General features: G+C 46.4%; 1 protein-coding gene across 2 annotated transcripts in view; it reads right to left on the reverse strand.

Annotated features, from left to right (window-relative positions):
- Positions 1-24,070, reverse strand: part of ABCG4 (ATP binding cassette subfamily G member 4) — a 231,693-nt gene that overhangs the window by 164,479 nt on the left and 43,144 nt on the right. Inside the window, exon 2 of one of the 2 annotated variants that reach the window (XM_063942607.1) lies at positions 11,797-12,066. In XM_063942607.1, the coding sequence (XP_063798677.1) occupies positions 11,797-12,022 (226 nt within the window). In that variant the 5' untranslated portion in view covers positions 12,023-12,066. Of the gene's footprint in view, positions 1-11,784; positions 12,067-24,070 lie in introns of those variants that run through there. The other variant, XM_063942608.1, reaches the window with a different exon arrangement.

Consider the following 24,070-nt stretch of genomic DNA (forward strand, 5'->3'; position numbering starts at 1 on the left):
CACTGGGTACGTGGTGTTCACTATTGGAGTGAGTCGTGGTACTCAGCGGAGAAGGAACGAGTGAAAGCGCTAGGTGTCTTTCACCGTCTATTTGCGGTGTGCATTGGGGATTGTGTTTATTGGCAAAAAGTCCGCGATGGGATCCAATTGCACAAGCAGTGGGCGTTTGGTAGCTAGGGTTCAGGCTGAAGAAGAGTTGGGAACGAGAAGGTCAGACTCGGTACCGAGAAGGTCAAAATTGCGACCGAGAGGGTCAGCAAGGTTTATTATGTGTGAAAAGTATGGTTCACACACGGAGGCTTTTTGTAATGAATGGTTACGTATGATTGACAAAGATAGGGTACCATTCCCTAGGGTGGGCAGCTTTGAACCAGAGTTATTGCAGAACTTAAGGATAAGGATATGTCTGATAAAATCCAGAAAACAAAGGGTCAGACATACAAAGTGTTTAAACCTGTGGCAGCAAGAGGGGTTGGTGAGTTTGATCCTAAGGTATTGCATGTGGTATGTCTAACCAAAGTCATATAAGACAAGAATGGAAATATAAGAACTGTTTGAACTTGTAGCAACAATAAACAAGTAGGAAGAAAAAAAGAGAATGCAAGTACACCGCCATATGTAGATGTGGAAGCAGTTACGGCCAGCATACAAACTATAGAAAATAATAAAAATATGAAAAATATGACTGTAACCTATATATGTACTAATGAATGTTGAAGTTTTATTTAGGAGGAGAAGGTGACCTGATTGTTTTCAGCCATTTCTCATGTACCCAGAGGAGTATCCAACCGGTAAAAGAAGAGCAGTAGCCTGCAGGGAAAGTGGCTGAGACCAGTGGAACAGGTAAGTATGGTATCATTTGTGTCAATATATAGTAAAACCCAAAAATAAAACAAAAAAATCAAGAAAGTAACGTCAGAAATGGAGAAAAACTTGTCCGCACATTAGTATTTGCCAGTAGGAAAGCGGACAGAGACAAGGTAACCCCAGGGTATTTCTTTCAGTTACCATATAAGAAGTATTCATTCCTAGTAATGCCCCTAGTCAAGATGAGCTCGGAAATGTTTGTTGGACCATGTACAGACCCTTAATACGGGATGAGAAGGATTGAATGAATACTTCACATGACCTAGAAGCTTGTTAAACTATTTTTTGTTTTTGTCTTTTGCAGTAATAGAAAACTCTCCATCTGGATAAGACCACTGGTAAACACTAATTCGGCAAATGGGAGGTGGCTGTCTCTGTGCAAATGGACGGGCTCAATAAGGCATTGAGTGTCAGGGTGCAGACTTCTTTGCAAAATTGGAAAGGGGTCACAGTAGCTAATCTTAGATAGTGTGCTATTGAACATGACAAGAATAGTGCTAGGCGCAGAGAACAACAGGTGGAGAGGTTGAGGACGGTAAGTATACTGGCACATACAGGAAAGACCCATCAGTCCAAACCCCAGATCCCTAATGGTCAATAATATGTTACACTTGTAGGAAGGAAGGGCATTTTGCCAGAGATTGTAGGAGTAGTAGGACACATAGTCAATATAGATCCCCTAGACAGAAAACACAAGCCACATTATTAAACACATAGACGGGACCAGGGGACATATAGTAAGGAATCATAAGCCATATAGAAAACACAGATTCGGCTAATGGGAAGAACAAAAATAAATGCAACATTACCCTTTGACAAAACTTGCTGGGGTTAAGATGGGGCCTCTAAACTTTTGCTTCTTTTTCCTAGCAAAAATGGCCCTTGATTAACTTAATTTTGTTAGATATGATATACATATACTGTGCTCCCGCTCAGGAAGTACAAAGTATGTTAGACACCCACGAAGACTAATGTCGCATTCTACTGTTCTAGATGCATGTCCATCACAGGTAGAGGAAATTATCTCACAGATACCGGGTTCCCTATGAATTAAGGATGGACAGGACACTGGATTGATGGCTGGGATAGTCCCAATAGCGATACGATAAACACAGAAAAAATTTTAAGGGGAGTAGACCAAGTAGAGAATCACTTCCCCGTAGTGCCCAATCCAGTTGTCAAATTTTTATAAAATCTTCACCTCTACAAACTCATCTGTCACCAACCTCTATTCTGTTTCTCTAGAGTTTTCCTCTTCATCTTTTGCGTTCACACAGGGTGGTACAATACATGGACCCAAGTACAGTTCAAACTCCACATGCCTAGGTCCTTCAGAGCTCTGCCCAAACCCAGTATATCTCAACAACACGATGACACCAGTATTACTGCAGTGTGCCTTGTCATGCACAAATGGTGGAGAATGGGAATACTAGTGAAGGGAAATTTTGTATAGACACTGATATGCCTGTTGGTGAATGGCAAACCTGACATTTTTTTTTTTTTGTTATGCTCATGGTACTCTACATTGCAAACACACGATAGTTAAATTAAGATACAAAAAAAATGGTGTTCCCTACAGGAAGAGGCAGTCTGGAGGACAAAGGGGTATGGCCAGGAGTCCTCAGGACTGTGGACAGGTGGACACGGTAAGCCAGTAGCCCCCAGAGCATACCTTCCAAGCCTAGCTGGGGTGGCACACGGTCTGACTCATCTTGGCAAAGAGGGTATGTGCAGGCTGATGAGAGCCTACTGGTGTACGCCAGGATTCTATTCTCATGCAGGTAAGAGAGCAATGACCTGTCTTGCTTGCTTGAGGAAGAATATTGGTAAAGCAATACCAACAGAGCCATCCCATATCTCTCCTGCAGACGTATCTTTTCAGGAAATACAAATCGACTTCGTACAGTTAACACCCTTTAGGAATTATTGTTATGTATTGGTGTGCACTGATGTTTTCTAAAACTGGGTAGAGGCATTTCCTGCCGCCACGGATGCTGCTGTGTTTACCGCAAAGAAAAAATTGTGCAGAAATTTGTGTGTAGATAATGGTACCCCTAGAAGTAGGAGCAAAGCTTGAAATTGTACTATTGTGATCATAGATACTGCCACTAGTATTATGTAGCTTCGGAACCACTCCCAGATATTCACTTAACGAATCACCCTCTTTGAAATTTGTTTTTTTTGTGAACCAAGAGACTGTGTGATTGTTCTTACGCTCAGGTTGCCTAATAGACAGGTGGGAAGGACCATACCAAGTTTTGTTGACAGCACTATCCCAGTGAAAGTAGCCGAGAGAGAGACTTGGGTCCACGATTCCCATTGCAGGAAAGTCGGTAGTCTAGGAAGGAACTCGTAAATGGAATGAGATCGCAAAAGTATCACCAGAGACTCTGTTCCGTGAAGACTGAGAGGCGGCACTGTTGAACACTACCTGAGCGTACTAAAGGATTGCAGAAAGACCAGTCATTGTAATTAATTTGTTATGAACAAGAGTTGTTTTGTTCTATTTCTCTTTTCTCTCTTTCCCGCTGACAAACATTTTTTTTCAGGATATTCTATTTTTGCAAGGTTTTTTTATGAGGAGTCGAGTGTGGGACTGGAACTGGTTCTGGAGGAAGGAGTGATTTCCTTATAGGATGCCAGGATTAGCCGATCAGTTTGTAAAAATCAGAGAAAAATCAAAGGTCTAGTAGTTATGGAGTTCAGAGGTAATCAGGAACAATCAGACAATGGCTATTCACACATTGCAGATAAAGAGCTCATTAATATACGTGGAAGAAAGGTTTATGAGTGGCTCTCCCCGAACTCCGAAGGTTTATGTTATTTAGGAAGGACACTACTTATAACCCTTGTTCAATGATTAAACAGACCTAGCATACGTTCCAGAAATGGAAACAATGTTCAGAAAATGATAGGAATATGTAGATCATGAAAATTTTATATGTCACTGTCACGATTTGTTTGTGTCTTCTTCATCTACCCAGCAGAACCTCAATCGAATCCAAACATCAGTGTACAAAGACGTAGGTACATGTATGTGTGAAATGTTCGTTGCAAATCAGACATTATAGGCCAAAGCACTGTCCCAGCATACTCTATAGGTTGAATGTTGTCCCACACCCAACCAGTGGTCCCGTGACCGCTTAGTGCATATAGAGGATGTCTCGTCCTCCTCCCTGTCTTCCCCAAATATAGACAAGTGTCTGATTTGCAAAAGTGTCCTGTGGAATATGCAATGGACAGGTGATGCCGACTTAAGAGGCATATGGAAGGCTGAGGATTGTGTGGAGAAGGGATCTCGGACCTGGTCTCCACAGCTATAGCTGGTAATTCTGATCTTTTGCCTTATATTCCTGCACAGCCTACGAAAGCACGACATTATCAAATGCAGCCTTTCGATCACAAAGAAACAAGAAAGTCCGAGGTGCGTCCTTTCTTGCCAGAGGCAGGGGCAGAGGAAAGAAGCTGCACAACACAGCTAGTTCCCAGGAACAGAAGTCCTCCCCGGCCTCTACAAAATCCACCGCATGTCGCTGGGGCTCCACAGGCGGAGCTAGGCCCGGTGGGGGCACGTCTTCGTAATTTCAGCCACAAGTGGGTTCACTCCCTGTTGGATCCCTGGGCAATTGATATTGTGTCTCAGGGATACAAGCTGGACTTTGAGGAGATGCCCCCTCACCGACGGCCCTGCCGGCTTCCCCCCACGAGAGGGAAATAGTGTTAACTGCAAATCACAAATTGTATCTTCAACAGGTGGTGGTCAAGGTTCCCCTCCTTCAACAAGGAGGGGGTTATTATTCGACCATGTTGTAGTCCCGAAACCGGACGGTTCGGTCAGACCCATATTGAATTTAAAATCCCTGAACATATACCTGAAAAGGTTCAAGTTCAAGATGGAATCGCTAAGAGCGGTCATCGCAAGCCTGAAAGGGGGAGATTTTATGGTGTCTCTGGACATAAAGGATGCATACCTTCATGTCTCCATTTATCCACCTCAGCAGGCGTACCTCAGATTTGCGGTACAGGATGGTCATTACCAATTTCAGATGTTGCCGTTTGGTCTCCCCACGGCCCAGAGAATCTTCACCAAGGTAATGGCGGAAATGATGGTGCTCCTGCGGAAGCAAGGTGTCACAATTATCCAGTACTTGGACGATCTCCTCATAAAAGCGAGATTAAGAGAGCAGTTGCTGAACAGCGTATCACTTTCTCTGGAAGTGTAACGGCAACACGGCTGGTTTCTAAATATTCCAAAGTCGCAGTTGGTTCCTACGGCTCATCTGCCTTTCCTAGGCATGATTCTAGACACAGACCAGAAAAAGGGTTTATCTCACAATAGAGAGAGCTCAGGAGCTCATGACACTGGTCAGGAACCTATTAAAACCAAAACAGGTGTCAGTGCATCACTGCACTCGAGTCCTGGGAAGGATGGTGGCATCATAAGAGGCCATTCCCTTCGGCAGGTTCCATGCGAGGACCTTTTCAATGGGACTTACTGGACAAGTGGTCCGGATCACATCTTCAGATGCATCGGTTAATCACCCTATCCCCCAGGGCCAGGGTGTCTCTCCTGTGGTGGCTGCAGGGTGCTCACCTTCTCGAGGGCCGCAGATTCGGCATTCAGGACTGGGTCCTGGTGACCACGGATGCAAGCCTCCGAGGGTGGGGAGCAGTCGCACAGGAAAGGAATTTCCAAGGTCTGTGGTCAAGTCAGGAGACTTGCCTTCACATTACCATCCTGGAATTAAGGGCCATATACAATGCCCTACGTCAAGCGGAGACCCTGCTTCGCGACCAACCGGTTCTGATTCAGTCAGAAGCCACCAGAATTCTTTGCTGGGCGGAGAATCACGTAAGCGCACTGTCAGCAGTGTTCATCCCAGGAGTGGACAGCTGGGAAGCAGACTTCCTCAGCAGGCACGACCTCCACCCGGGAGAGTGGGGACTTCATCAATGGGACTTACTGGACAAGTGGTCCGGATCACATCTTCAGATGCATCGGTTAATCACCCTATCCCCCAGGGCCAGGGTGTCTCTCCTGTGGTGGCTGCAGGGTGCTCACCTTCTCGAGGGCCGCAGATTCGGCATTCAGGACTGGGTCCTGGTGACCACGGATGCAAGCCTCCGAGGGTGGGGAGCAGTCGCACAGGAAAGGAATTTCCAAGGTCTGTGGTCAAGTCAGGAGACTTGCCTTCACATTACCATCCTGGAATTAAGGGCCATATACAATGCCCTACGTCAAGCGGAGACCCTGCTTCGCGACCAACCGGTTCTGATTCAGTCAGAAGCCACCAGAATTCTTTGCTGGGCGGAGAATCACGTAAGCGCACTGTCAGCAGTGTTCATCCCAGGAGTGGACAGCTGGGAAGCAGACTTCCTCAGCAGGCACGACCTCCACCCGGGAGAGTGGGGACTTCATCAAGAAGTCTTCACGCAGATTGCAAGTCGTGGGAACTGCCACAGGTAGACGTGATGGCATCCCGCCTCAACAAAAAGCTACAGAGGTATTGCGCCAGGTCATGAGACCCTCAGGCGATAGCTGTGGACGCACTGGTGTCACCGTGGGTGTTCCAGTCGGTCTATGTATTTCCTCCTCTTCCTCTCATACCCAAGGTTCTGAGAATCATTAGAAAAAGAGGAGTGAGAACAATACTCATTGTTCCGGATTGGCCAAGAAGGACTTGGTATCCAGATCTGCAAGAAATGCTCACAGAGGACCCGTGGCCTCTGCCTCTAAGACAGGACTTGTTGCAACAGGGGCCCTGTCTGTTCCAAGACTTACCGCGGCTGCGTTTGACGGCATGGCGGTTGAATGCCGGATCCTAGCAGAAAAAGGCATTCCAGATGAGGTCATTCCTACGCTGATAAAGGCTAGGAAGGACGTGACAGCTCAACATTATCACCGTATATGGCGAAAATATGTTGCTTGGTGTGCGGCCAGGAAGGCCCCTACGGAGGAATTCCAGCTGGGCTGTTTCCTTCACTTCCTATAGTCAGGAGTGACTTTGGGCCTAAAATTGGGTTCCATTAAGGTCCAGATTTCGGCCCTATCCATTTTCTTTCAAAAAGAGCTGGCTTCTCTACCTGAAGTTCAGACGTTTGTGAAGGGAGTGCTGCGTATTCAGCCCCCTTTTGTGCCCCCGGTGGCACCATGGGATCTTAACGTGGTGTTGAGTTTCCTGAAATCCCACTGGTTTGAACCACTCAAAACGGTGGAATTGAAATATCTCACATGGAAGGTGGTCATGCTACTTGCATTGGCTTCGGCTAGGCGTGTGTCAGAATTAGCGGCTTTGTCACATAAAAGACCCTATCTGGTTTTCCATGCGGATAGAGCAGAGTTGCGGACCCGTCCACAATTTCTGCCAAAAGTGGTTTCATCCTTTCATATAAACCAACCTATTGTGGTGCCTGTGGCTACTACTGACTTGGAGGATTCCGAGTTAATTGATGTGGTCAGGGCTTTGAAGGTTTATGTAGCCAGAACGGCTAGGGTCAGGAAAACAGAATCTTTGTTTATCCTGTAGGCTTCCAACAAGCTTGGTGCTCCCGCTTCAAAGCAAACTATTGCTCGCTGGATCTGTAACACGATTCAGCAGGCTCATTTGGCGGCTGGATTGCCGCTGCCAAAATCAGTTAAGGCCCATTCCACTAGGAAGGTGGGCTCTTCTTGCGCGGCTGCCCGAGGGGTCTCGGCATTACAACTTTGCCGAGCGGCTACTTGGTCAGGTTCAAACACTTTTGCAAAGTTCTACAAGTTTGATACCCTGGCTGAGGAGGACCTTGTGTTTGCTCAATCGGTGCTGCAGAGTCATCCGCACTCTGCCGCCCGTTTGGGAGCTTTGGTATAATCCCCATGGTCCTTACGGAGTCCCCAGCATCCACTAGGACGTTAGAGAAAATAAGATTTTACTTACCGGTAAATCTATTTCTCGTAGTCCGTAGTGGATGCTGGGCGCCCGTCCCAAGTGCGGACTTCTTCTGCAATGCTTGTATATAGTTATTGCTTAAATAAGGGTTATGTTATGGTTGCATCAGGGTTGACCTGTTGCTCTGTTGTTGTTCATACTGTTGACTGGGTATGTTTATCTCAAGTTATACGGTGTGATTGGTGTGGCTGGTATGAATCTTGCCCTGGATTACCAAAATCCTTTCCTTGTACTGTCAGCTCTTCCGGGCACAGTTTCTCTAACTGAGGTCTGGAGGAGGGACATAGAGGGAGGAGCCAGAGCACACCAGAATCTAAATTCTTTCTTAAAGTGCCCATGTCTCCTGCGGAGCCCGTCTATTCCCCATGGTCCTTACGGAGTCCCCAGCATCCACTACGGACTACGAGAAATAGATTTACCGGTAAGTAAAATCTTATTTTCTCGTAGTCCGTAGAGGATGCTGGGCGTCCATCCCAAGTGCGGACTTCTTCTGCAAGACTTGTATATAGTTTTTGCTTACATAAGGGTTATGTTATAGTTGGTCGGTCTTGAACCGAGGCTATGTTACTTGTTCATACTGTTACCTGGGTAGTTTATCACAGGTTATACGGTGTGATTGGTGTGGCTGGTATGAATCTCGCCCTTAGGTTACATAAATCCTTTCCTCGTACTGTTCATATCCTCTGGGCACAGTTTCTCTAACTGAGGTCTGGAGGAGGGACATAGAGGGAGGAGCCAGTGCACACCCAGAATCCAAAGCTTTCTTAAAGTGCCCTATCTCCTGCGGAGCCCGTCTATTCCCCATGGTCCTTACGGAGTCCCCAGCATCCTCTACGGACTACGAGAAATAGATTTACCGGTAAGTAAAATCCTATTATCTCAGTATAACACCTCAGTATAATATCTCAGTGTAACATCTCATTATAATATCTCAGTATAACATCTCAGTATAATATCTCAGTATAATATCTCAGTATAGTATCTCAGTATAATATCTCAGTATAACACCTCAGTATAATATCTCAGTATAACACCTCAGTATAATATCTCAGTATAACACCTCAGTATAATATCTCAGTGTAACATCTCATTATAATATCTCAGTATAACATCTCAGTATAACGGGTCCAGTATGAAATATCGACAACCGGAATCCCGGTGGTGAGCGCAGTGAGTCCGCTCACCATGCTTCAGGCCCATTAGGATCTGGGAGTTTTGGTCGGGATTCCAACTGGCGGCATTTCAGCGGCTGTCAGGATTCCGGTGTCGGTCCCCTGACAGCCGGGATCCCAACGTTCGGTAAATGAACTGCATCCCCTCAGTATACCTTCTCAGTATAACATTTCAGTATAATATCTTAGTATAACATCTCAGTATAATGTCTTAGTATAACATTTCAGTATAATATCTCAATATAACATCTCAGTATAACATCTCAGTGTAACACCTCAGTAGAACATCTCAGAAGAGCATTTCCATATATCTCAGTGTAACATCTCAGAATAATATCTTAGTATAACACCTCAGTATAATATCTTAGTAGAACATCTCAGTATAAAAGCTCAGTACAACAGCTCAATATAATATCTTAGTCATACTTACCTACTTTGCTGCCTCCTCCTCCGGGAGGAGGCAGCGTTGTAGGTGAATGGGGGCGTGGCCGGCAGCAGGACGGCTGGTTCGGGGGCGTGGCCAGCAGCAGGATGGGCGGTCCGGGGGCGTTGCATCAGGGTCGCGTCATCGTGAGTCCACCCCCCGCTGTGCTGTGCCGAGAAACGAGGCGCTGCATAGCGGGGGGCGGAGCTACGATGACGCGATTCAGCGCGAATCGCGTCATCGGACCCCCTCGGCCCGCCTACTTGTTCACTGCTGCGGGCGGCCGAGGGGGAAAGTGGGAGGCTTGCCCACCTTTCCGGGGGGCCGGGAGGGTCACCCGATTTTCGGGAGCCTCCCAGCCATTCCGGGAGGGTAGGCAAGTATGATCTTAGTATAACATCTCAGTATAACACCTCAGTGTAATATCTCAGTATAACATCTCAGTATATCACCTCAGTATAACATCTCAGTACAATGGGGGTAATTGAGAGTTTATCGTAGATGTAATACATTTAGCACATCAACGATCATTTACTCTACCATGCGGGGGGACGCTCAGCACAGGGCTAGTCTGCCCTGCATGTCAGGCCCTGCCACCCCCACCCCCCTTCCCCCGCAGGTACAAAAGCATTGCACGGCGGCGATGCTTTTGTACCTGGCAAGTAGTTACCTACCTGCGCAGCTCCTACGCGCTGGCAGGGAGCTACCTGCCGCATTCCGGGTCACAGCAGCTGCGTGTGACGTCACGCAGCCAACGTGCCCCCCCCCCCAATATTCCAGATACGCCTCTGTTGTACGAACCGCGCCCCGCCAACGATGTTCTTACGCCCCCTCCTGCCCCGCGCCCGCCTCTGCTTGTCAATCAGGCAGAAGCGATCACAGCATCTCACTGGGCTCCTGGGGTGCGCACTCCACAAAGTAATTCAGGTGCAGTCTGAATTACCCCCAATATCTCAGTAAACACCTCAGTATAATATCTTAGTATAACACCACAGTAAAATATCTCAGTAGAACATCTCAGTATAATATCTAAGTATGACACCTCAGTATAATATCTCAGTATACACCTCGGTATAATATCTCAGTATAACACATCAGTATAATATCTCAGTAGAACATCTCAGTATAATATCTAAGTATAACACCTCAGTATAATATCTCAGTATACACCTCAGTATAATATCTCAGTATAACACATCAGTATAATATCTCAGTATAACACCTCAGTATAATATCTCAGTAGAACATCTCAGTATAATATCTAAGTATAACACCTCAGTATAATATCTCAGTAAACACCTCGGTATAATATCTCAGTATAACACCTCAGTATAATATCTCAGTATAACACCTCAGTATAATATCTCAGTAGAACATCTCAGTATAATATCTCAGTATACACCTCGGTATAATATCTCAGTATAACACCTCAGTATAATATCTCAGTATAACACCTCAGGATAATATCTCAGTAGAACATCTCAGTATAATATCTAAGTATAACACCTCAGTATAATATCTCAGTATACACCTCGGTATAATATCTCAGTATAACACCTCAGTATAATATCTCAGTAGAACATCTCAGTATAATATCCCAGTATAACACCTCAGTATAAAATCTCAGTATAATATCTAAGTATGACACCTCAGTATAATATCTCAGTATACACCTCGGTATAATATCTCAGTATAACACATCAGTATAATATCTCAGTAGAACATCTCAGTATAATATCTCAGTAGAACATCTCAGTATAATATCTAAGTATAACACCTCAGTATAATATCTCAGTATACACCTCGGTATAATATCTCAGTATAACACCTCAGTATAATATCTCAGTAGAACATCTCAGTATAATATCCCAGTATAACACCTCAGTATAAAATCTCAGTAGAACATCTCAGTATAATATCTAAGTATAACACCTCAGTATAATATCTCAGTGTACACCTCGGTATAATATCTCAGTATAACACCTCAGTATAATATCTCAGTAGAATCTCAGTATAATATCTAAGTATAACACCTCAGTATAATATCTCAGTATACACCTCGGTATAATATCTCAGTATACACCTCAGTATAATATCTCAGTATAACACCTCAGTATAATATCTCAGTATACACCTCGGTATAATATCTCAGTATAACACCTCAGTATAATATCTCAGTAGAACATCTCAGTATAATATCTACGTGTAACACTTCAGTATAATATCTCAGTATACAACTCAGTATAATATCTACGTATAACACCTGAGTATAATATCTACGTATAACACCTCAGTATAATATCTCAGTAACTTCTTATTTGAATTGTGTAGTTTAAAAACATGTTTTACATTTTCTTTCCCTTCTTCACCATTTAATGATGCTTACACTGACCTCTTCACTCACCTCTCTTCCTCCAGTATGGTCCCTCTCTCACAGAATAAGACAAATCTTTAAATTCAATATCCACAGATGACCGTTTTGGAAGATGGCAGAAGCGTCGTGCATCCGTAATATGATTTTCCACCTTTTTAAGGTGGGTGGCAAGAAGAGTTGAGTCCTGTAGGTGCTGGCATGTGCCATCCTCAGTTGTAACCGTGTCCTGAATTGGAGGAGGTACTTTCTCTGCCATATGTGAGCTGGATGGCGCTCAAATAGATCCCCAGTGCCACAAGCCTAGGATAAAGGACAGATAGCATCATGATTTGTATATATATATATATATATATATATATATATATATATATATATATTAGTTCAGCATAGTTCTTTCTTGACCAGCGTGCAAAGGGCCTCATTTAAAATTGGGGTCATATATAGGGTGAAGACGTACATGGACCAAGCAAGCTGCAATGCAAGGGGTGCAGTAATTTGTTGTTGTTTTTTTGCATACCGTCTGCTTTTCATTGTAGCACATAATACTGGCTAGCTTTAGCATATTACATTGTGATTTCGAACGCAGCGGCGACTATATAGCGGTCGCTGGTCTGAGACATTATATAGGTGTCGCCACAAACCCCTTTGCTGGTGTACAGCTGTGCGGCCAAATGTGCAGGTGCAGGAGTATGGCCTCCTATGCCTGTGGCTGTGAACATGGGAACGCAGCTGCTATCACTGACACACTTGGGACACTTCCATAACACCCTCACTGAACGGACCTTTATTGCGTGCACTACTAGCCACCGGCCAGTAACGCCCATCACTGTCACACAATTCTGATACCACGCGTCTCCATCATAACAGCTCAGTATAATGGGTTCAGTAGGTAATGCCGATGGACGGGATGCCGATGGACAGAATACCGACATCGGCATCCCATCCTTTACAATCCCAACAGTCCCGCAGGTAAGACCATAAACTTCCCCTTTACCCTACCCTAACCCTCCCTTGTGGGTGCCTAACCCTAACCCTCCCCAGGGATGCCTAACCCTCCCTTCCCCGCTGTCTAAACCTAACCCTCCCCAGGGGGTGCCTAACCCTCCCTTCCCCGCTGTCTAAACCTAACCCTCCCCGCTTGGTGCCTAACCCTAATCTCCCTTTCTTTGTGCCTAAACCTAACCCTCCCCCCCTCGGTAACTAACCCTAACCTCCCTTTCTTTGTGCCTAAACCTAACCCACCCTGCCTGGTACCTAACCCTAACCTTCCCATCACTACGTCTTAACCCCCCTACTAGTGCCTAAACCTAACCCCCCCACCCCTTCCCCGTGCGGCAGGACGCGAGCGCGTTCCGCTGAGAGTCCGTTCGGGATTCCAGACGCGAGGAATTCCACCTCAGTCTGCATTCTGGATTGTTGGGATTGTGGCCGCCGGGCAGAATTCTGGCATCGGGATTATGTCCGCCGGTATGCCACCCGGCGGCATTTTAACTGTGTCCCTGTATAACAACTCAGTATAACACCTCCATATAACACCTCCGTATAACACTAGTGATGAGCGGGTTCGGTTTCTCGGAAACCGAACCCCCCCGAACTTCACCTTTTTTACACGGGTCCGAGGCAGGTTAGAACCTACCCGCCTTGCTCGGCTAACCCGAGCGCGCCCGAACGTCATCATCCCGCTGTCGGATTCTCGCGAGATTTGGATTCTATATAAGCAGCCGCGCGTCGCCACCGTTTTCTCACTCGTCCATTGGAGATGATAGGGAGAGGACGTGGCTGGCGTCCTCTCCGTTTATTGTAGAAGTTGATTGGTTTATTGCTTAATTGTGGGGAGGATTGGGGAGCAGCTGTTAGGAGTACAGTGCAGAGTTTTGCTGATAAGTGACCACCAGTTTTTATCCGTTCTCTGCCTGAAAAAAACGCTCCATGCCATATCTGTGCTCAGTGTGCTGCATAATATATCTGTGCTGAGTGCTCACACTGCTTAATTGTGGGGACTGGGGAGCAGCTATAGCAGGAGTACAGTGCAGAGTTTTGCTGACAGTGACCACCAGTATACGTTGTCTGCCTGAAGAAAAACACTCCATATCTGTGCTCAGTGTGCTGCTTTATTGTGGGGACTGGGGACCACCAGTATAATTAATATTATATAGGAGGAGTACAGTGCAGAGTGCACTGCTGTACCTACCTCTGTGTCGTCATCCATTAAGTATACTATCCATCTACATTCTATACCTGTGGTGCATTTTAGGTTTGCAGTTTGCTGACAGTGTCCACCAGTATACTATATATAGCAGTACGGTAGGCCACTGCTGTACCTACCTCTGTGTCGTCACTCGTCATCCATTAAGTATACTATCCATCTACATTCTATACCTGTGGTGCATTTTAGTTTTGCAGTTTGCTGACAGTGTCCACCAGTATACTATATATAGCAGTACGGTAGGCCACTGCTGTACCTACCTCTGTGTCGTCACTCGTCATCCATTAAGTATACTATCCATCTACATTCTATACCTGTGGTGCATTTTAGTTTTGCAGTTTGCTGACACAGTGTCCACCAGTATACTATATATAGCAGTACGGTAGGCCACTGCTGTACCTACCTCTGTGTCGTCACTCGTCATCCATTAAGTATACTATCCATCTACATTCTATACCTGTGGTGCATTTTAGTTTTGCAGTTTGCTGACAGTGTCCACCAGTATACTATATATAGCAGTACGGTAGGCCACTGCTGTACCTACCTCTGTGTCGTCACTCGTCATCCATTAAGTATACTATCCATCTACATTCTATACCTGTGGTGCATTTTAGTTTTGCAGTTTGCTGACAGTGTCCACCAGTATACTATATATAGCAGTACGGTAGGCCACTGCTGTACCTACCTCTGTGTCGTCACTCGTCATCCATTAAGTATACTATTATCCATCTACATTCTATACCTGTGGTGCATTTTAGTTTTGCAGTTTGCTGACACAGTGTCCACCAGTATACTATATATAGCAGTACGGTAGGCCACTGCTGTACCTACCTCTGTGTCGTCATTCATTAAGTATACTATTATCCATCTACATTCTATACCTGTGGTGCATTTTAGTTTTGCAGTTTGCTGACACAGTGTCCACCAGTATACTATATATAGCAGTACGGTAGGCCACTGCTGTACCTACCTCTGTGTCGTCACTCGTCATCCATTAAGTATACTATCCATCTACATTCTATACCTGTGGTGCATTTTAGTTTTGCAGTTTGCTGACACAGTGTCCACCAGTATACTATATATAGCAGTATGGTAGGCCACTGCTGTACCTACCTCTGTGTCGTCACTCGTCATCCATTAAGTATACTATCCATCTACATTCTATACCTGTGGTGCATTTTAGTTTTGCAGTTTGCTGACAGTGTCCACCAGTATACTATATATAGCAGTACGGTAGGCCACTGCTGTACCTACCTCTGTGTCGTCACTCGTCATCCATTAAGTATAGTATCCATCTACATTCTATACCTGTGGTGCATTTTAGTTTTGCAGTTTGCTGACAGTGTCCACCAGTATACTATATATAGCAGTACGGTAGGCCACTGCTGTACCTACCTCTGTGTCGTCACTCGTCATCCATTAAGTATACTATCCATCTACATTCTATACCTGTGGTGCATTTTAGTTTTGCCGTTTGCTGACACAGTGTCCACCAGTATACTATATATAGCAGTACGGTAGGCCACTGCTGTACCTACCTCTGTGTCGTCATTCATTAAGTATACTATCCATCTACATTCTATACCTGTGGTGCATTTTAATTTTGCAGTTTGCTGACACAGTGTCCACCAGTATACTATATATAGCAGTACGGTAGGCCACTGATGTACCTACCTCTGTGTCGTCACTCGTCATCCATTAAGTATACTATCATCCATCTACATTCTATACCTGTGGTGCATTTTAGTTTTGCAGTTTGGTGACACAGTGTCCACCAGTATACTATATATAGCAGTACGGTAGGCCACTGCTGTACCTACCTCTGTGTCGTCACTCGTCATCCATTAAGTATACTATCCATCTACATTCTATACCTGTGGTGCATTTTAGTTTTGCAGTTTGCTGACACAGTGTCCACCAGTTTACTATATATAGCAGTACGGTAGGCCACTGCTGTACCTACCTCTGTGTCGTCATTCATTAAGTATACTATTATCCATCTACATTCTATACCTGTGGTGCATTTTAGTTTTGCAGTTTGCTGACACAGTGTCCACCAGTATACTATATATAGCAGTACGGTAGGCCACTGCTGTACCTACCTCTGTGTCGTCACTCGTCATCCATTAAGTATACTATCCATCTACATTCTATACCTGTGGTGCATTTTAGTTTTGCAGTTTGCTGACAGTGTTCACCAGTATACTATATATAGCAGTACGGTAGGCCACTGCTGTACCTACCTCTGTGTCGTCACTCGTCATCCATTAAGTATACTATCCATCTACATTCTATACCTGTGGTGCATTTTAGTTTTGCAGTTTGCTGACAGTGTCCACCAGTATACTATATATAGCAGTACGGTAGGCCACTGCTGTACCTACCTCTGTGTCGTCACTCGTCATCCATTAAGTATACTATTATCCATCTACATTCTATACCTGTGGTGCATTTTAGTTTTGCGCAGTAAATATAGTAGTAGGCCATTGCTATTGATACTGGCATATAATTCCACACATTAAAAAATAGAGAACAAAAATGTGGAGGTTAAAGGGAAAGATCAAGATCCACTTCCACCTCGTGCTGAAGCTGCTGCCACTAGTCATGGCTGAGACGATGAAATGCCATCAATGTCGTCTGCCAAGGCTGATGCCCAATGTCATAGTAGAGAGCATGTAAAATCCAAAACACAAAAGTTAAGTAAAATGACCCAAAAATCAAAATTAAAAGCGTCTGAGGAGAAGCGTAAACTTGCCAATATGCCATTTACGACACGGAGTGGCAAGGAACGGCTGAGGCCCTGGCCTATGTTCATGGCTAGTGGTTCAGCTTCACATGAGGATGGAAGCACTCATCCTCTCGCTAGAAAAAAGAAAAGACTTAAGCTGGCAAAAGCACAGCAAAGAACTGTGCGTTCTTCTAAATCACAAATCCCCAAGGAGAGTCCAATTGTGTCGGTTGCGATGCCTGACCTTCCCAACACTGGACGGGAAGAGCTTGCGCCTTCCACCATTTGCACGCCCCCTGCAAGTGCTGGAAGGAGCACCCGCAGTCCAGTTCCTGATAGTCAAATTGAAGATGTCACTGTTGAAGTACACCAGGATGAGGATATGGGTGTTGCTGGCGCTGGGGAGGAAATTGACAAGGAGGATTCTGGTGGTGAGGTGGTTTGTTTAAGTCAGGCACCCGGGGAGACACCTGTTGTCCGTGGGAGGAATATGGCCATTGACATGCCTGGTCAAAATACAAAAAAAATCTGCTCTTCGGTGTGGAATTATTTCAACACAAATGCGGACAACAGGTGTCAAGCCGTGTGTTGCCTTTGTCAAGCTGTAATAAGTAGGGGTAAGGACGTTAACCACCTCGGAACATCCTCCCTTATACGTCACCTGCAGCGCATTCATCATAAGTCAGTGACAAGTTCAAAAACTTTGGGTGACAGCGGAAGCAGTCCACTGACCACTAAATCCCTTCCTCTTGTAACCAAGCTCCTGCAAACCACACCACCAACTCCCTCAGTGTCAATTTCCTCCTTACCCAGGAAAGCCAATAGTCCTGCAGGCCATGTCACTGTCAAGTCTGACGAGTCCTTTCCTGCCTGGGATTCCTCCGATGCATCCTTGAGTGTAATGCCTACTGCTGCTGGCGCTGCTGTTGTTGCTGCTGGGAGTCGATCGTCATCCAAGAGGGGAAGTCGGAAGACCACTTGTACTACTTCCAGTAAGCAATTGACTGTCCAACAGTCCTTTGTGAGGAAGATGAAATATCACAGCAGTCATCCTGCTGCAAAGCAGATAACTCAGGCCTTGGCAGACTGGGCGGTGAGAAACGTGGTTCCGGTATCCATCGTTAATTTAGAGGCAACTATAGACTTGATTGAGGTACTGTGTCCCCAGTACCAAATACCATCTAGGTTCCATTTCTCTAGGCAGGCGATACCGAAAATGTACACAGACCTCAGAAAGACTCACCAGTGTCCTAAAAAATGCAGTTGTACCCAATGTCCACTTAACCACGGACATGTGGACAAGTGGAGCAGGGCAGACTCAGGACTATATGACTGTGACAGCCCACTGGGTAGATGTATTGCCTCCCGCAGCAAGAACAGCAGCGGCGGCACCAGTAGCAGCATCTCGCAAACGCCAACTCGTTCCTAGGCAGGCTACGCTTTGTATCACCGCTTTCCAGAATAGGCACACAGCTGACAACCTCTTACGGCAACTGAGGAAGATCATCGCAGAATGGCTTACCCCAATTGGACTCTCCTGGGGATTTGTGACATCGGACAACGCCAGCAATATTGTGCGTGCATGTTAGGATCTCCTGCTCTGTGCTGCCACGTCGCCATGGCAACCGGGAGGCAAGTGTTAGCGAAGTAACCTGAGCGCAGCTGATACTCCGGTCCGGGTTTTTACTGTGTAGTGGTTACAGGCTCTGTGCATGGCAGGGAATCCGGCGCTGGTTTTGTGCTCACAGTCTGTGAGGTCTGAGTGGGGCGTGGACAGCACCTGCTATATAAACCATCCTCTCAGGCTAGGCAAATGCTGCTGAATCTTTGTTTGTTAGTCAGTTCCAGAGAGTTAGCTAGTACTGTGTGACTTTGTATTTACTTGTTGCTTACTGCGAATAGGCCTTGGGATTCGGTACTTCATTCTGCCAATCCGGACCTAGCAGTAAGACTGGAGTCAGTTGTTTGACCTGCCGGGGTTCTTTTGCTATTCTGTGAACCCAGCAGGTTTGCGGCTGTACTCTCAGACCTGCTTGCTTAATCCTCCCTCACTGTGCAGGGCGTCCAGGTGTCAGTTTAGTGGCAGTAAGCTGAACCTGTGCCCTGCAAGTGGGGGTTAGGATTGTGGATACTCTCCTTGTGTCTATATTTCTATCTCTGACCAAGGAGTTTATTCCCACACCCGTTGGTAACCCTTTGGGGTTTTTTCTGTTGCTCTTAGCAACATCATTTCAGGTGCTCCACATGTTAAATCACTACACATCGCTTCATTGTCCGCTCTATTCCATCTGAGCATTCCTGACACTAGGGAGACACCCAATTCCTGAGCCTTTGGGCTTCTCCGTTCACTTTGTGTTTATTAGTTATTCCATCACCTCCTGTGTATGTTATGTTATACTGTATGTGAGTTCGTTTGCTTCGCTTCCCTCTCTGTTCATACACCGGTATACTCCTGTTAGCACCGGTGTGCGTAACATATTCAGCAGCCCTACTCCTGTTGAAATTTTGTGGGAATATGGAGCATACCCCTCAAAATACTTTGCAACAGGTGGTCGATCAGGTGCAGGTCCTGACTCGACAATTTAATGAGATGTCCATTAAAATGAACACCCCGCAGGCCGCTAGCGGAGCTCCCGCAGCAGCAGCGGCAAGTTCAGGGGTTAAGGAGCCGAAAGTAAATCTCCCGGATCGTTTTTCTGGAGATCGCTCGCAGTTCTTTTGTTTCAAGGAGAGCTGTAAGCTATATTTCAGGCTTAGGCCCCAGTCTTCTGGGTTGGAGATTCAGTGGGTGGGCATGGTTATTTCCTTGCTACAAGGAGACCCACAGGTCTGGGCATATGGGTTACAGCCTGACTGTCCGTCGCTTAAAAGTGTTGATGCTTTTTTTACGGCACTGGGCATTTTGTATGATGACCCTGACAAGATGGCTTCAGCCGAGGCTCAGATTACGGTTCTTAAGCAAGGGCGACGGCCAGCTGAGGTTTATAGTACGGAGTTTCGGAGGTTGGCTCATGATACCCAGTGGAATGACCCAGCCCTGAGAAACCAGTACCGAAGGGGCCTTTCTGACCAGATAAAGGACCAACTGGTACAATATCCCTTGCCTGATAGCTTAGATCAGCTCATGCAGTTATCCATCCGGGTGGATAGACGGCTGAGAGAGCGTAGGCTTGAAAGGGAGACCGCAGTTTCCTTTTTTCCCAAGGGAACCTCAGACTCTGAGGAATATTCCGAGGAGCCTATGCAGATTGGGGCTACCCGCCTCTCCTCGCGTGAGAAGACGCGGAGGAGACAGCAGGGTTTGTGTTTGTACTGTGGGAATAAAGGTCATGTTGTAGTATCATGCCCAGAAAAACCGGAAAACTTCAGGGCCTGAGGGTGATGGGAAATATCCTGTCAGGCCAGAAGTCAGAATTTCCTAAAAAGACTTTTCTCATTCCGGTGACTTTGGAGATCCTCGGTCAAACTGTCAAGACTGAGGCCTTTGTTGACAGTGGGGCCGATGGGGTTTTCATGGACCGTCAATTCGCCCTGGAACACTCTGTTCCCTCAGTACCTTTGGCATCAGAGATTGAGATCTGTGGGTTAAACGGGGAACCATTGTCCCAGGGTAAAATTACCTCCTGCACCAGCCAAATTCCTTTGTTTATTGGAGCCACACACTCTGAAAAATTGTCTTTTAATGTGACTGTCTGTTCTTTTGCCCCATTGGTTTTGGGGTTACCCTGGTTAAGGGCCCATAACCCTCAATTTGACTGGGTCTCTGGGGAGATTCTTAGTTGGGGTAGTGATTGTTTCAGGAGTTGCTTGAGCCTTCCAGTCAGGCTCTCGCAGCTAAGTTTGCCAGGATTGCCAGGATGTTATGCAGATTTTGCGGATGTGTTCTCCAAAAAAGTTGCAGAAGTACTACCTCCCCATCGCCCCTATGACTGTGCCATTGATTTGTTGCCGGATGCTAAGCTTCCCAAGAGCAGGTTGTACTCCCTGTCACGTCCTGAGACTCAGGCTATGGCAGAGTACATTCAGGAGAACTTGGCTAAGGGATTTATCAGACCCTCACAGTCCCCAGTTGGGTCGGGGTTCTTTTTCGTGGGTAAAAAGGACGGTTCGTTGCGACCCTGCATCGACTTCAGGGAATTGAACCGTATCACGATTAAAAACTCGTACCCACTGCCTCTCATTTCGGTTTTGTTTGACCAGCTTCGTACTGCCACCATTTTTTCTAAGATTGACCTACGCGGTGCTTGCAATCTAATCCGAATAAGAGAGGGGGATGAATGGAAGACTGCCTTTAATACCCACTCAGGGCATTATGAATATTTGGTGATGCCTTTTGGGCTCTCTAATGCCCCGGCAGTCTTCCAGGAATTCATGAACGATGTGCTCAGGGAATAATTGGATATATTCTTAGTTGTTTATCTAGATGACATCCTAATCTTCTCTCATTCCCTGGAGGAACATCGGAAGCATGTACGCTTAGTCCTCCAGAAACTCAGAGACCACCAGCTTGGGGCGAAGCTGGAGAAGTGCGAGTTTGAAGTCCAGCAAATCGCATTTCTAGGGTATATTATCTCCTCAGAAGGTTTCCAAATGGAGGGTTCTAAGGTACAGGCAGTCCTGGATTGGGTGCAGCCCACTAGTTTGAAGGCGCTTCAGCGTTTTCTGGGCTTTGTGAATTTTTATAGACGGTTTATTGCTGGATTTTCGTCTATAGTGGCCCCCTTGGTGGCACTCACTAAGAAAGGGGCGGATGTTGCTCACTGGTCTTGTGAGGCCAAAGCGGCCTTTGCCCGTCTCAAAAGGGCATTTGTCTCGGCCAAGGTGCTGCGACACCTAGATCCAGAGCGTCCTTTTGTGGTAGAAGTGGATGCCTCTGAGATAGGTATTGGGGCAGTGCTCTCTCAGATGGGGGTGTCTGATAATCGCCTTCATCCCTGTGCTTACTTTTCCCGTAAATTTTCGTCTGCCGAGATGAATTATGATGTGGGTAACCGGGAATTGTTGGCTATAAAGGATGCACTCGGGGAGTGGAGACACTGGCTTGAGGGGGCTAAGTTTGTGGTCTCAATTCTCACCGACCATAAGAATCTGGCATATTTAGAGTCAGCGAAGCGGCTCAATGCCAGGCAGGCACGATGGGCTTTGTTTTTTGCTCGCTTTAATTTTTTGATAACATATCGCCCTGGGTCAAAAAACATCAAGGCTGATGCGCTCTCGCGGAGTTTTGCTCCAGTTCAAGAGACCACCGAGGAGCCATTGCCCATTGTGTCCCCATCATGTATTAAAGTGGGCATTACCCAGGACCTCTTGTCATTAGTCCTTAGAGCACAGGAGCAGGCTCCTCCAGACCTTCCGGTAGGTCTCTTGTTTGTACCTCCTAGGTTAAGACAGCAAGTGTTCCTGGAATTCCATGCCAAGAGGTCGGCAGGGCATCCGGGTATTGCCAGAACTCGGGAGTTGCTGTCTAGGGCGGTGTGGTGGCCCTCGGTGGCTAGGGATGTGGATCAGTGGGTTCGGGCATGTGACGTTTGTGCCCAAAATAAAACTCCTAGAGGGGTTCCTGTCGGCCCATTACATCCACTCTCTATTCCGTCTAAGCCATGGACCCACATTTCCATGGATTTTGTGGTGGACTTGCCCAAATCCTCGGGGATGACAGCCATTTGGGTTGTCGTTGACAGGTTTTCGAAGATGGCGCATTTCGTTCCACTGGTTGGGTTGCCATCGGCCAGACGCCTGTCTGAGTTATTTATGCAGCATGTTGTGCGCCTCCACGGGTTGCCACTTGATGTGGTCTCTGACCGTGGATCCCAGTTTGTGGCCAAATTCTGGAGGGCATTTTGTTCTGATCTCCAGATTTCTGTGAGCTTGTCGTCAGGCTACCATCCACAGTCTAATGGGCAGACTGAGAGGGTGAACCAGTCCTTGGAGCAGTTCCTCAGGTGTTATGTCTCCAAGTGTCATACTGACTGGGTTGCTCATCTGTCCATGGCGGAGTTTGCCTATAACAACGCGGCTCACTCTGCTACAGGGATCTCTCCCTTCCTTTGTGTGTATGGGCATCATTCTAAGGCCAATTCTTTTGACCCCCTGGATTCCACATCTGGTGGTTCCTCTGTTGTTTCGGTCCTTAGGGGTATTTGGAGGAAAGTGAAGAAAGCCCTTGTGTCTGTGTCATTAGTGACCAAAAGGGTTTTTGATAAGCGGAGAAGACCCTGCAGCTTCAAATTAGGAGACTTCGTCTGGTTGTCCACCAAGAATTTGAAGTTGAGACAGCCATCTCATAAGCTTGGCCCCCGGTTCATCAGCCCTTATAAGATCACCAGGGTTATCAATCCGGTGGCATTTCAGTTAGATCTGCCCCGTTCATTGGGTATCAATAAAACATTTCATTGTTCACTTTTAAAACTGGCGGTTAGTAATCCTTCTTCCAGTGGAAGACCTTCTCCTGTTCTGATACGGGGTCAGAGGGAGTTTGTGGTTGAAAGGGTTCTTGACTCCAAGATGGTTCGGGGTCGGCTGTCACTTTTGGTGCACTGGAAGGGGTATGGCCCGGAGGAGCGGTCGTGGGTGCGCAGTTGTGATCTTCATGCCCCTAGACTGATACGCTCTTTCTTCTCGCAGTTCCCTGATAAACCCGGTGGTAGGGGTTCTTTGACCCCTCATCAGAGGGGGGGTACTGTTAGGATCTCCTGCTCTGTGCTGCCACGTCGCCATGGCAACCGGGAGGCAAGTGTTAGCGAAGTAACCTGAGCGCAGCTGATACTCCGGTCCGGGTTTTTACTGTGTAGTGGTTACAGGCTCTGTGCACGGCAGGGAATCCGGCGCTGGTTTTGTGCTCACAGTCTGTGAGGTCTGAGTGGGGCGTGGACAGCACCTGCTATATAAACCATCCTCTCAGGCTAGGCAAATGCTGCTGAATCTTTGTTTGTTAGTCAGTTCCAGAGAGTTAGCTAGTACTGTGTGACTTTGTATTTACTTGTTGCTTACTGCGAATAGGCCTTGGGATTCGGTACTTCATTCTGCCAATCCGGACCAAGCAGTAAGACTGGAGTCAGTTGTTTGACCTGCCGGGGTTCTTTTGCTATTCTGTGAACCCAGCAGGTTTGCGGCTGTACTCTCAGACCTGCTTGCTTAATCCTCCCTCACTGTGCAGGGCGTCCAGGTGTCAGTTTAGTGGCAGTAAGCTGAACCTGTGCCCTGCAAGTGGGGGTTAGGATTGTGGATACTCTCCTTGTGTCTATATTTCTATCTCTGACCAAGGAGTTTATTCCCACACCCGTTGGTAACCCTTTGGGGTTTTTTCTGTTGCTCTTAGCAACATCATTTCAGGTGCTCCACATGTTAAATCACTACACATCGCTTCATTG

Source organism: Pseudophryne corroboree, chromosome 10 (genome assembly GCF_028390025.1).
Source record: "Pseudophryne corroboree isolate aPseCor3 chromosome 10, aPseCor3.hap2, whole genome shotgun sequence".
Lineage (NCBI taxonomy): Eukaryota > Metazoa > Chordata > Amphibia > Anura > Myobatrachidae > Pseudophryne > Pseudophryne corroboree.